This window comes from Balaenoptera musculus, chromosome X (assembly GCF_009873245.2).
Source record: "Balaenoptera musculus isolate JJ_BM4_2016_0621 chromosome X, mBalMus1.pri.v3, whole genome shotgun sequence".
Taxonomy (NCBI): Eukaryota; Metazoa; Chordata; class Mammalia; order Artiodactyla; family Balaenopteridae; genus Balaenoptera; species Balaenoptera musculus.
Genome location: NC_045806.1, coordinates 62,742,229 through 62,755,859, shown reverse-complemented (window position 1 = coordinate 62,755,859; position 13,631 = coordinate 62,742,229). Strand labels below are relative to the sequence as shown.

Below are 13,631 nucleotides of genomic sequence, written 5' to 3'. Positions count from 1 at the left end.
CTTGCCTGAGAAGATAGATACAAAAACTATTGATAAGACCAATGTCAAAGAGAATACTGCCTATACTTTCTTTTAGGAGTTTTATGGTTTTAGATCTTACATTTAGGTCTTTAATCCATTTTGAGTTTATTTTTGTATATGGTGTGACGAAATGTTCGAGTTTCATTCTCCTGTATGTAGCTGTCCAGTTTTCCCAACACCATTTACTGAAGAAACTATCTTTTCCCCATTGTATATTCTTGCCTCCTTTGCCATAGACTAACTGACCATATAATTGGATTTATTTCTGGGCTCTCTATTCTGTTCCATTGATCTGCTTGTCTGTTTTGTGCCAGTACCATACTGTTTGGATTACTGTAGCTTTGTAGTATTGTCTGAAGTCAGGGAGTATGGTACCTCCAGCTTTGTTCTTGGTTTCACTGATCTTTTGTTGTTTCTTTGGTCTTTATTTTATTTATTTCCACTCTCATCTTTATTATTTGCTTCCTTCTGCTGACTTTGGGCTTTGTTTGTTCTCCTTTTTCTAATTCCTTTAGAATTAGAGGGCTGGAGCCAGATATGAGCCAGGGCCGTTTTAACCATTTTTAAAGTGTACAGTTTAGTAACATTAAGTACATTCACACTGTTGTGCAACCATCACCACCATCCATCTCCAGAACTTGCTCATCTTCCTAAACTGAAACTATACTCATTAAACACCAATTACCCATTTCACCTCTACCCACCCCCTAGTAACCACCATTCTACTTTCTGACTCTACGAATTTGACTACTCTAGGTTCCTCATATAAGTAGGATCATTTGTCCTTTTTTGTCTGGTGTATTTCACTTAGCATAATATCTTAAAGGTTTACCCATGTTGTATCACATGTCAGAATGTTATTCCTTCTTTTTTTAAAAAAAAAAAAAAGAAGTGTGTGTCCCCGTGTGTGTGTATGCACACATGTGTATATGGCCTTTTATTTCTGTTTTTTCTTTTTATAATTTATTTATTTATTGGCTGAGTTGGGTCTTTGTTGCTGCATGCGGGTTTTCTCTAGTTGTGGCGAGTCGGGGCTACTCTTTGCTGTGGTGCGCAGGCTTCTCTTGTTGTGGAGCATGGGCTCTAGGCACGCAGGCTTCAGGAGTTGTGGCACGTGGGCTCAGTAGTTGTGGCTCGAGGGATCTAGAGCACAGACTCAGTAGTTGTGGTGCACGGGTTTAGTTGCTCCACAGCATGTGGGATCTTCCCAGACCAGGGCTCAAACCCGTGTCTCCTGCCTTGGCAGGTGGATTCTTAACCACTGCACCATCAGGGAAGCCCGGAATGTTATTCCTTCTTAAGGCTGAATAATACTGCATTGTATGTATATACCATATTTTGTTTATCTACTCATCTTCTAATACACCTTTGGGTCGCTTGTATCTTTGTGCTACTGTGAATAATGCTGTTATAACCACTGTTATACAAATATCTGTTTAAGTCCCTGCTTTTAATTCTTTTGGGTATATACTTAGACTTGGAATTGCTGGATCATTTGGTAATTCCATATTTAATTTTTTTAGGAATCACCATACTGTTTTCCATAGCAACTGTACCATTTTTCATTCCTACCAACAATGCACAGGGGTTTCAATTTCTCTACATCCTCACCAACACTTGTTATTATTTTGTTTTTTAAAAAATAATAGCTATCCTAACGGGTGTGAAGTGGTAACACACTTTTTTACATCTCAGAAATTTCAATAAAGAATTAGTGAATTAAAGCTAAAATATGAGAGATGGAAAGCCATAACCTTCCGTTATTAGCCATTTCACTGTTACTTTATTTCATTTACAATGTATTCTTACAATTTTTCTCGACAATTTCTTCTATATTCGGATTTCATGGCAAGAACTTGTTACAATATATACTTTAAACGTGAAACAGTGTATGTTTTCAGCTCTATTTTAGGTATGATTAGTTTAATAGGTTAGCACAAGAACTTGGAATGAGTTCAAAGAGATCAGGATAAGAAGATGTAGGAATTCCCTGGCGGTCCAGTGGTTAGGACATAGTGCTTTTTCACTGGCGTGGGCTGGGTTCAATCCCTGGTCGGGGAACTGAGATCCAGAAAGCTGCGCGGCACCGCCAAAAAAAAAAAAAAAAAAAGATGTAACAAATGGTCACTAGTAAGTGTTCTTGGCTCAACATGTGCTTATTTTTAGAGTGGATACAAAAGAGGAAATGTTGTGAATTTCATTTACATCAGTTCTTTGGAAACTTAGCTTTCAGATTTAAGCACATTTCTCTAAATTTTTTCCTACAGCTAGCAAGAGTATACTAAAGGGGTAGAGTATACTAAAGGGTACAATATTGTGCTTTCAGCACTATAAATGAATAGCCAAATAATAATGAAGCAATACTAGCCACAATTACTATAACAAAGTAGACTGACCAGTAAAGATGATGTGGGCAATATCTAAACTCTAGGAACATATTACTCTATCGCCCTGAACAACTTGTTTGTTCTATCTACTTTGGAAAGTAATAGCAGAGGAACTGAACTCTATCATTAAAAGTTATTTATTCAGGGACTTCCCTGGCAGTCTAGTGGTTAAGACTCCGAGCTTCCACTGCAGGGGGCACAGGTTCAAGATCCTGCATGCCGTGCAGTGAAGTTACTTATTCAAATACTTGTCCTCAACTCACCTAGGCATTTATATAAATGTCTCTCACACAAGAATAAAATAATTTGTAATACATTTAGGACCAACGAAACTGCATGAAATCTCAGGAAAATTTAAATAGGAAATTATGCCTATTTTAAACTAGGCAAATGTACATAAACAGCAACCTAGTACTAGTTATTGCTATATAAGTGCTACTTATAGTTACATAGTAAGTATTATTACTATACAATAAAAACTCAGAGATTAACGGCATGAGCCAAAATCACATATACTTACCCAAACACTGATCCAAAGATAATCACTTTTTTGCTTCTCCATAAGGACTCCAACGAGTGGCAGATAAGGCTACAGCATAAACATGTGCCTCAACTTTTTTCCCTCTTACTTAGATGAAAATAATCTATTTCAAATATTCCAAATATGAACTGGGGAGAAAACCAGATTGGAAGGAGAGACACCCAAAGAGAGAGATACCCAAAGCAGTTGTTCAATAAACATTTTGTTGTTGTTGGGTGGATGGTCAGTTGACTGGATGGACAGACAAACCAACTCTGAATTCTCCTGTGAGATAAGAAAGCTGAAAGGGGGAAAGTGATTTCTTCTTGGTCAGAAGACCAAAAATGGTGGGAAACTACTAACATTCTAAGATATTTTCCAGATATTCTTTACTTTTCCCTTGACTGCTAAATGAAAACTCAAAGGAGCAAGTCCACCTTAGCTCAGTGATCAATATTAGTATCACTGTACTTCCCTGGTGGTGCAGTGGTTAAGAATCCACCTGCCAATGCAGGGGACACTGGTTCGAGCCCTGGTCCGGGAAGATCCCACATGCCACGGAGCAACTAAGCCCGTGTGCCACAACTACTGAGCCTGCGCTCTAGAGCCTGCGAGCCACAACTACTGAGCCCGCGTGCCACGACTACTGAAGCCCGTGTGCCTAGAGCCCGTGCTCTGCAGCAAAAGAAGCCACCGCAATGAGAAGCCCGTGCACCGCGACGAAGAGTAGCCCCCGCTCACCACAACTAGAAAGCCCACATGCAGCAACGAAGACCTAATGCAGCCAAAAATAAATAAATTTAAATAAATAAATTTTTTTTTTTTTAAATTTATTAATTTATTTATTTATATTTTTGGCTGTGTTGGGTCTTCGTTTCTGTGTGAGGGCTTCCTCTAGTTGCGGCAAGCGGGGGCCACTCTTCATCGCGGTGCGCGGGCCTCTCACTATCGCGGCCTTTCGTTGCGGAGCACAGGCTCCAGACGCGCAGGCTCAGCAATTGTGGCTCACGGGCCTAGTTGCTCCGCGGCATGTGGGATCTTCCCAGACCAGGGCTCGAACCCGTGTCCCCTGCATTGGCAGGCAGATTCTCAACCACTGTGCCACCAGGGAAGCCCCAATAAATAAATTTTAAAAAAGACAATAACTTGAATATATTAAGTTAAATAAAATATATAATTAAAATTAATTTCCCATTTCCTTTTTTTATTGTGGCTATTAGAAAAATTTAAATTACATGTGTAGCTCACATTTTATTTCTATTGGACAGTGCTGTTCTAGAGTCATTATTTTATCTTTTAAAGTTACGTCTATGATCCACCTGGAACTACATTTTGTATACAGTATGAGGTAGTAGTCAAGGCTCATTTTCCCCCATATGGATACTGAATTGATCTGCTACCATTTATTGAAAGAGATTTTCCTTACATGTAATGTTCTTGTCAGATTTTGTTATAAAGGTTACACTTATTCCATAAAAAGAGTTGGAAAGTATTATTTTTCAGTTCTCTAGAAAAGATTGGTGTTAGATTGGTGTTAGCTCTTTACTAACTGGAAAAATTCACCAGAGAAGCCACTTGGACCTCGAGTTTTCCTTGTGGAAAGGCTGTTATATCAGTTATTGAGAGAGGTGTATTAAAATCTCCAACTATAATTATGGACCTATTTCCCCTTTTAGTTCTGCCATTTTTTTTAAATGCTTTACATCACTCTTTATTTCAAAAGTGCTTTACTAACATAGACTAATCTTTACAACATTCAAGGGAGGTAGATAAGTATTACACCACTTTCACAGATGGAAAAACTGAGGCAGAGATTAGTAAGTTGTATTGAAGGGCATAATATATGGCACAATTAGAAAAGAGTTTGTTGCAGACATGAATCACTGGTGACCTTTTCCGTGACTTCTGAGTCCCACCAACACAAAAGTAGCGGATGCAGCAAGGAAGCAGATGGTCGATATTTTGTCTAGTCCAAGGCTACACTTCACCTTGTTGATACCACATGTTGAATATGCTGGTTTTGGGCAAGTATCTCCCTTACACACATTCTCACATGACTCCAACTGTAAAAGGGGGGACAGTGGGAACTGCTGTAGGTGCAGAAGGAGGGGTTGGAGAAACAGGGCTGGGAAGGCAGAAGATAGAAGAGAAAAGGGCAAGGAAGAACAAGAGGACCAGCTGGGAAGCAGCCCAACAGAAAGGAAAGCCACAGCAGAAAAGAAGTGTCATTCCATTTGAACAGCTCAGACATCCAGAGATACTATTAAAAGGGTAATTCTTAGCAATGACATTACAGAGCCACTCTTCTTGGCTTTGCCAAATATAATTATCAGGTCCTTCTGACATTCCCAGGAGGCAAAACCATTCCTTTCCCCTGGTCCAGACCAAGTGCTGATATAATTGACCTGACACTGCAGAAGCTGTTGACAACTCAAATGCACTGCCCCACCATACCTCTCTTCTTCTGTTCTCTTTCTTCTTAAAAAAAAAAAAGCCAATGCATTTTAAGATTCTCCCTGAAAAGTTCCTAAAATATTTGCTAATTTTTAATGCATAATAAGGTAGGATTCTATGTTTGATTTTTGGAAACAGGCTCTAATAGGGATACACGGGAATTAACATCCCCTCTCAGCCAGTGTACCTTTACACATGGGACACTTAAAAAATACCCTGAAATTTGTGGATGCCAGCTAGAAAAGAATTGAAGCTCAAGATAAAGAAATCCAGTTGAGGGACTTTCCTGGTGGTCCAGTGGGTAAGATTCCGCGCTCCTAATGCAGGGGGTCTGGGTTCGATCCCTTGTCGGGGAACTAGATCCCACATGCATGCTGCAACTAGGAAGCCCGTGTGCCACAAGTAAAAAAAATTAAAAAATAAAAAAATAAGATCCCGCATGTTGCAATTTGCAATTAAGACCTGGCACAGCGCAGCCAAAATAAATTAAATAAATAAATATTTAAAAAAATAAAAAGGGAAATCCAGGTGACCCTTGAACAACATAGGTTTCAACTGTGCTGGTCCACTTATACTCAGATTTTTTTTTCAATAAATGGGTACTACAGCACACCATCCGCAGTTGATTGAATCCCCAGATGCAGAACTGCAGATACAGAGGGCTGACTGTAAAGTTATAAGGGGATTTTCCACAGCTGGTGGTGGTGGGCACCCCTAGCCCCCAGGTTGTTAAGCGTCAACTATAATCTTTCTTGCTCTTTCAAGTGTGAAGCCATTATAAGAGATGGTGACTGATGCACCACCAGCTGCAATGGAGGTACTGATGGCAGAGGGAGCACCAAATTGAGTCGGAGGACAAGGACCCAGCAGGGAGGGGTTAAAACGTCAGATGAACAGGTGCAAGAGGCAGCACAGGAGGCTGAAGAGGCAGAAGTCAGAGCAAAGAGGTGACAGCCAAAGAGGAGATGGGAGGAGGTGCTGGTGTCTGAGGCTGAGTGGGTGGGAGCAACTGCACTAGTTCATGTCTAGGCCTCTCCTAGGATACGTCAGCCAGAAATGCATCCGTTCTTTATTTCAATCAGCATCATTCTTTCCGGCATCTAGCTTTAAAACTTTACCCAACCCCTCCAACAAAAGCAATGTGCTGCCAAGCCTGACTGATTCCACTTTGGCAACGCCCTTCACGTTGGTCTCCCTCGTTTCTTACTAGGTCCTCCTATCATCTCATCCTAACCAAACCCTCCTACCTCATCTCCTGGACTCCAGTCTTCTCTAAACTCAATTCCATCTTCTAATCTTCCTCCTGGAGCGCAGTTTTGATCATGTTACTGCCCAATTCGGAAATTCCCCCATGTCCTCCCAATTATGTGTCTCACCGTCTTGAATCTTCAACAGGACCTTGCATCTAGTGAAGTTCCTCTCCTTTCTGAATCTGCACCTACCAAAATACCAACTCTAAAGATTTAGCTCAAATGCCACCTCCTCCAGGCTTTCCTTCAAGTTTCTTCACTCTCTGCTGAGCTTCAAATGCTCTAGAAGACGTGCCTGATCAAGTACATGATAGCTGTGTACAAGCCTTACATCCCCTACTGGGCTGTGTCCATGATTTGGCAGGTCAGGGGATGGTGAACTGTGTCTTAGTATTTATCAGTCAATTCTCTACAGCACCTACCAAGAAATGATTATTGCATTTCCACCTCAGGTAAGGAACTACTCAAAAGTGGAATGAATTGGGATGTACCTGTTCATGAGTGGAAGCATTACAAGTATCCTGTAGATGTGATCTGGCTCTCAGGATAAAGCAAATCCACGATATAGCTTTGAGGGATGGGGTGGGGGGAGGCAGGTGGGGCTATTTGTTTTCGAGTCTAGAGACCTAGGACTGAGGTTCTGCTTTGCTGTTCACTAGCTTTCAGCCTGGTGCAGGTGGTTCTTCTCTGAGCATCATTTCCTCACTTCTGCAGGACTTCACAGGACTAAGGACCAAATGAGACACATTTGTGAACTCTACACCAGTGGTTCTCAACCCCAATTGGGTATCATCACCCCCTGTAAAGCTTCCAAAAAATATAGAGGACCAGGCCTCAACCCAGGTAAACTGAATGAGAATCTCCTGGGAGCGGGACCCAGCGGGACTAATTTTTTATAAAATACTGTTTCTAATGCATACTCAAGGTTGAAAACTGTTATAAACTCATAAATACCATTAACAGTAGAACAAAGTGCTTTAGCCTGCTGGTTTAATTATCCTTTATTTGTTCAGTTAGGAATTAGTTCGATGCTTTTTTTTTCTATTTTTATTTATTTATTTATTTTTGGCTGTGTTGGGTCTTCGTTTCTGTGCGTGGGCTTTCTCTAGTTGCAGCAAGCGGGGGCCACTCTTCATCGCGGTGCGCGGGCCTCTCACTATCGCAGCCTCTCCCGTTGCGGAGCACAGGCTCCAGACGCGCAGGCTCAGCAATTGTGGCTCACGGGCCTAGTCGCTCCGCGGCATGTGGGATCTTCCCAGACCAGGGCTCGAACCCGTGTCCCCTGCATTGGCAGGCAGATTCTCAACCACTGCGCCACCAGGGAAGCCCCTAGTTCGATGCTTTTATAGTTCCATTATGTGTGTGAGCATTTTTTGTGTTGTTCTACATTGTTATTTGTGTGATTAGGTGGTAATTCTGGGAGAGGAATAATATCCGGCACAAAGCTGTACACAAAAATGTACCTAACCCAATGGGTTGTTTTTTGTTTTTTTTTTGAGAATAGGTAAAAGCTTCACAGGGTCCTCTAAAACCTTGCTACACAGAACTGTGGTGGCCAGACAGGCAGACCTGGCATAACCTGGGAGCTTGTGAGAAATGCACAGTCTCAGGCCCCCCCACCAGAATCTGCATATTAAGATTTCCAGATGGCTCAATAGGTGAAGCAAAGGCAAACTTTTCTCAGTTCACATCATCTGTGTTGAGGACCTGCCACTCCCTGCCCTAATCTGTCTCCCATAAATCGGTTAAGCTTGGGACTTTTTCCAGATGCTGCTTCTCTAAAGGGTCCATTTGGTAAAAACTAAATTAAGAACACAAATCCTTACAAAAGCATCCTTCCTTTGAAAGAAGACTAGTCTTCACAGGGTTCCTTCAAATAACCAGTTCCTCTAAGATATTTAAAATATGATCAGTGTATAAAATAAATTGATATCCACTTAAGTTTTATGCAGTGCATGTATTAGTATACATGTACTTTACTGAACTTACAGACCCCGGGACCCAAATTCCAAAATTATGAAAGGAAGGAAGCTTAGCCACTGCAGTAAACTCTCCCTGTTGACCCACGCCCTCCGGACAACTATGATGTTAGCAGTGCTCATCCAAGACTGTGCAGATCACATCACAGTCAAGGAGTTGTAGCAGATTCTAACCATCATCTATACCAACTCTCCTGTTTTATAGACAGGAAACACCAGGGCCAAAGACTAAATGGAGTAACTTAAGGTCACATAGCACTTGAGACAGAGCCGAGCTCAGAATTCAAGCCCTGACTCCTCGTCCTGCACTCCCTATATAGCCTCTGTCACACATACTGCTCCTTCCCCACCACATGGCCTTGAACTTTCCTTCTCAGAAATTGCTGACCTGCCTTGGCACTTAACTGTCACTTTGCTTCTTCCAGCTACTGTTATGCCCAACTCACAAGACTGTTTTTCTCACTAGGCTACAGGAGAAGTTATATCACAGCTCAGTCAAAATATCCATTTATCAATCCACGTTTCCAAATATATTGGTAATGGATTCTGAAAAAGCTCAATACTAACTGCATACTATGCAGACTATGTAGCATCACTATTAGCTAGCACCAGGAGCATGGCGAGGGCAGGGCCTTTCCTTAGGCGGCTAAGATTAAAAACAAGGGCAACCATTTACTCAGTAGTACAAAGTCGGTAGGATACTACAGCAGGAAGCCAAAAACTGTAGCACAGTGGAGGCGGGCAGCACCTTTACACACTGTGTAAAACATACACAGTGTGACTATAAAATCACAAGTCTTGTCTTTTAATAAAACAAGCATGACAGAATGTAGAGCTCTAAACGAACGTTTCTCCCTCAAAGTAGTCACATCCTTAGTTCCAACAAAGCTACACCTGCTGGAGACATTATTTGGAACTCCTCTTTGGGGAAAGGAAGGCTTTAAAAGGCAGCCTATGAGCCACATTAAAAAACAGCCTTCCATTATGTTCGGCCGTTTAAAAACAGAATATCCACGCTCCAAAGATGACATTGAAAAAATGAAAAATGTGCTATAGCTCTTGTGGAGGCTCCGAAAGACCTCTAGCAAATTCTGAGTAACAGCATCACCACTGGAGAAACGTGTGTCCTCCCAGGACAGCCACTTTCAATGGGAGGGCATTCATTTGGATAGACAAGGTCTGACGTCTATTTAAAAAAAAAAAAACCCACAAAACCCAGCCACACTCCTTTATAGTCACACTTGCATTTGATTAAAAAAATACAATACTCACACATGGTTCTTGTATGAATTCTAATTAAGAGACATTACATTCAGAATGATAGCACTCATAGTGATAATTTTCAGAAGACTCTAACAGCTTCTTTGCCACTTCAGGGGTACATAGGGTGCAGCTGTTTACCTGAATGTATTCTTAAATAAGTGACTACTACCACTCTCATCTTCCTAGTTGTAGCTCTGTGACAGGCTACCGACCGCAAGTTCGTGTTCCAGACCTTCTTTGCCAACACAGATTAATTACAAGGGAGCCACACCCCAACGTCTTAGGGTGAATTGGGAAAGGGCCGGTTAAATGAGGAAACAGGCCATTCCTTAGTAAAAGTTTGCAGTTTTCTTTCCCAATACATCTTCTTTTTATTGAGAACTTCCATTTTTATCCTGTGTTCCTCCTCTGCCATCTCACACTCTCGCTCTAGCTGCTGGATTTTGGCCACATGCACCTCATTCATCTGTATCAGCTGCAGTTGTAAGATGGACATTTGTTGATGGTGTTCTTCCTCATGCAACATTTTTAAAGCACCTTCCTGAGAGGTTTTGCTCCTGTAGTTTTTATTGGCTGTTATTCTGACAGCTGAACACGAGGGTTCAGGTTGAGAGGTCCCCTCACATACTGGGAAATGTATGAACTCTTTCTCATCATCGCAAAGTTCTATATTTGAAACAGCAAATGATCCTTGGGTGGCGGCATCAGCATGGTACTCGGGCTCCTCCTCGGGAGGGCTTTGCAGGAAGTACAGCTGCTCGGGCAGCATGTTGACGATCTTCTCCTTCCCCAGGACGTGGGTGCTCAGAAGGGGGCTAACACTCCGTTTCACTTTCTCTCTCCTTTCATGAGCCATAATCTTTTCGGTCCGAGCCTTGATGTTCTCCCAGCACTTCTTCAGCTGTTTGAAATCCCGCAGCGACACGCTGGGCTGCGAGTTGTATTCATGGGCGAGCGCCTGCTTGAGGGCAATAGTTCACGCGTCGCTTTTCTTACACTCCAGCACATACTTGTACTTTTCTACTAAAGCTAGCAGGATGCTCTTTTCCAGTTCTGAGAAGTATTTGGCAGGCTTTATGATTTCGTTGTTTTGCATTTTCCACTACGTTTCTCCTGGCTGTTAGCTATCCTGCAGCGGCAGCGCAGCGGCCACGGCGATCGGGGGAGGGGCCGGCAAGATGCGAGTGCGGGCGGCCTCGGCTCCTCTCGCAGGCTGGGCGGCCGGGAGGGCCGCGGGCTCCGGAGCACCGGGCGGCGGCAGCGCACCCCCGGCTGGTCAGTTCTGCCATTTTTTGTCTCATACATTTTTAGGCTATACAATTACCTACATAAAAAGTTAGGAATATTATGTCTATCTGTTGAATTAATCGTTTCATTATTATAAAGTATTCTCCTCTCCAGTAGTATGGCCACACCAGTTATCTTTTGGAAGTATTTGCATAAAATATTTTTCATACATTTATTTTCAACTTTTCTATGAATGACATATAGTTGTATGTTATATCTGGGAATAGCATTTAGTTGTTTTTTAATTAATTTATTTTATTTATTATTATTTTTTATTTTTGGCTTCATTGGGTCTTAACTGCTGAGCACGGGCTTTCTCTAGTTGCGGCGAGCGGGGGCTACTCTTCATTGCAGTGTGCGGGCTTCTCATTGAGGTGGCTTCTCTTGTTGTGGAGCATGGACTCTAGGTGCATGGGCTTCGGTAGTTGTGGCCACAGGCTCAGTAGTTGTGGCTCGTGGGCTCTAGAGCACAAGCTCAGTAGTTGTGGTGCACGGGCTTACTTGCTCCATGGCATGTGGGATCTTCCCCGACCAGGGCTCAAACCCATGTCCCCTGCATTGGCAGGTAGATTCTTAACCACTGTGTCACCAGGGAAGCCCTAGCTGATTTTTTTAATCCTTCTTACAAGCTCTGCTCTGAACTGTAATATTGGGTGCATTTACATTTAATAAAATTACTAATATTTTGGGGTTTACGCCTATCTTCTCGATGTTTTCCTATTTGGCCCAAGTATTCTTTGAGGCTTTTTCTCCTTCCTTGCTTTATTTTGCATTTATCAAATACCTTTCATTATTCCCCTTCTCCCTTGTAACAGCTTGTTATAGTTTTTAAAACATCACTCTTTTAGTACCCTAGAGATTACAACATGTCTTCTTTATTTATTACAGTCTACCTTAAATTAGAACTTTTATCTCTGCCTGGATAGTGGAAAAACTTTTAAAACATATTAACTCCATTTAACATCTCCCTTTTATCAGCTTCCTATTGCTGCTATAACAAATTGCCACAAATGCAAGTGTATTATCTTACAATTCTGGAGGTCAGTAACCCAAAATAGGTCTCACTGGGTGAAGTGGGGTGAAGGGAGCAAAGTCCACCTTGACTCAGTGATCAGTATTAGTATTATGATAATGCCATCTGCAGCAACATGGATGGACCTAGAGATTGTCATACTGAGTGAAGTAAATCAGACAGAGAAAGACGATTATCATATAGATATTGCTTATATGTGGAATCTAAAAAAAAGGGTACAAATGAACTTATCTACAAAACAGAAACAGAGTTACAGATGTAGAAAACAAACTTATGATTACCAGGGGGTAAGTGGGGGAGGGATAAATTGGGAGATTGGGATTGACATATACACACTACTATATATAAAATAGCTAGCTAATAAGGACCTACTGGAGAGCACAAGGAACTCTACTCAATACTCTGTAATGGGTTATATGGGAAAAGAATCTTAAAAAGAGTGGATATATGTACATATATAACTGATTCACTCTGCTGTACGCCTGAAACTAACAGAACATTGTAAATCAATATACTCCAATAAATTTTTTTTAAAAAATTAGTATCATGAATATTATGCACCATCTATGAAACATTTTCAACAAAAATATTTAACATGTATCTAATCAAGCCTTTAGAGCTAACTTCCAACATACAGGAAATAATAGGAACTACAGGATATCACCTTGTAGCCAAGGGAAAACAAAGGATCAAGGTATTGGCAGGCTGTATCCTATCTGGAGGCTCTGGGGAGAATCCACCTCTCTGATTTTTCAGCTGCCTACATTCCTTGAATCCAGCCCCCAACTGCACAACTCTGACCTCTGCTTCTACCTGCACATTTCATTCTCTGACTCTCCTGACATGCTTTTACTTTACAAGGACTTTTGTGATAGTATTGGACCCAACCAGATAATCCTGGATGCTTCCACCTCAAGATCAACTCTATCGCATCTGCAAAGTCCTTTTTTCCTTGTAAGGAAGTCAGAGGTTTCAGGGATTCAGACATAGACATCTCTGTGGGGCTATCATTCTGTGTACCACACTTCTCCTACATTTTGTGTTAGTGGTGACACATATTTTAATTCAATATGTTTACAAACACTTCAGAAAGGAAAGCTCTACCTCTCAGAATGCCAAGAGACATAGACAAAATAATGAAGTTAGAAAATCACCATTTGGAACCATTATTACCTCAATCGCGGTAATAACTGATTGAGGAAGAAATCATTCATAAATGCTAATGCTAGTGAAAAAAAGCTTGATGAGAAAGAGGACACTTACATTATCGCAAAGTACCACCCTACAAAATACTTGCCAATTAGCAATAAGTAAGTATAAAAGACTCCTTAATTAACCTTATAGTAAATAAATCTTTTAAAGAAACAATACAAATTATCATCACAATTAATGAGACGAATTGACATACCATGCTAACTCTATTCAAAAGAAAGCTAA

The 13,631-nt window shown here is 41.3% G+C and overlaps 2 protein-coding genes across 2 annotated transcripts in view; both read right to left on the bottom strand.

Annotated features, from left to right (window-relative positions):
- The window catches only part of ATP7A (ATPase copper transporting alpha), a 151,095-nt gene that overhangs the window by 105,041 nt on the left and 32,423 nt on the right, over positions 1-13,631 (bottom strand). The gene's annotated exons all lie outside the window — the stretch shown is intronic.
- LOC118888571 (myb/SANT-like DNA-binding domain-containing protein 3) lies at positions 9,887-11,091 on the bottom strand. Its single transcript, XM_036839794.1, is given in 1 exon segment — positions 9,887-11,091. A coding segment is annotated over 1 exon segment (816 nt). The 5' UTR covers positions 10,971-11,091; the 3' UTR covers positions 9,887-10,154.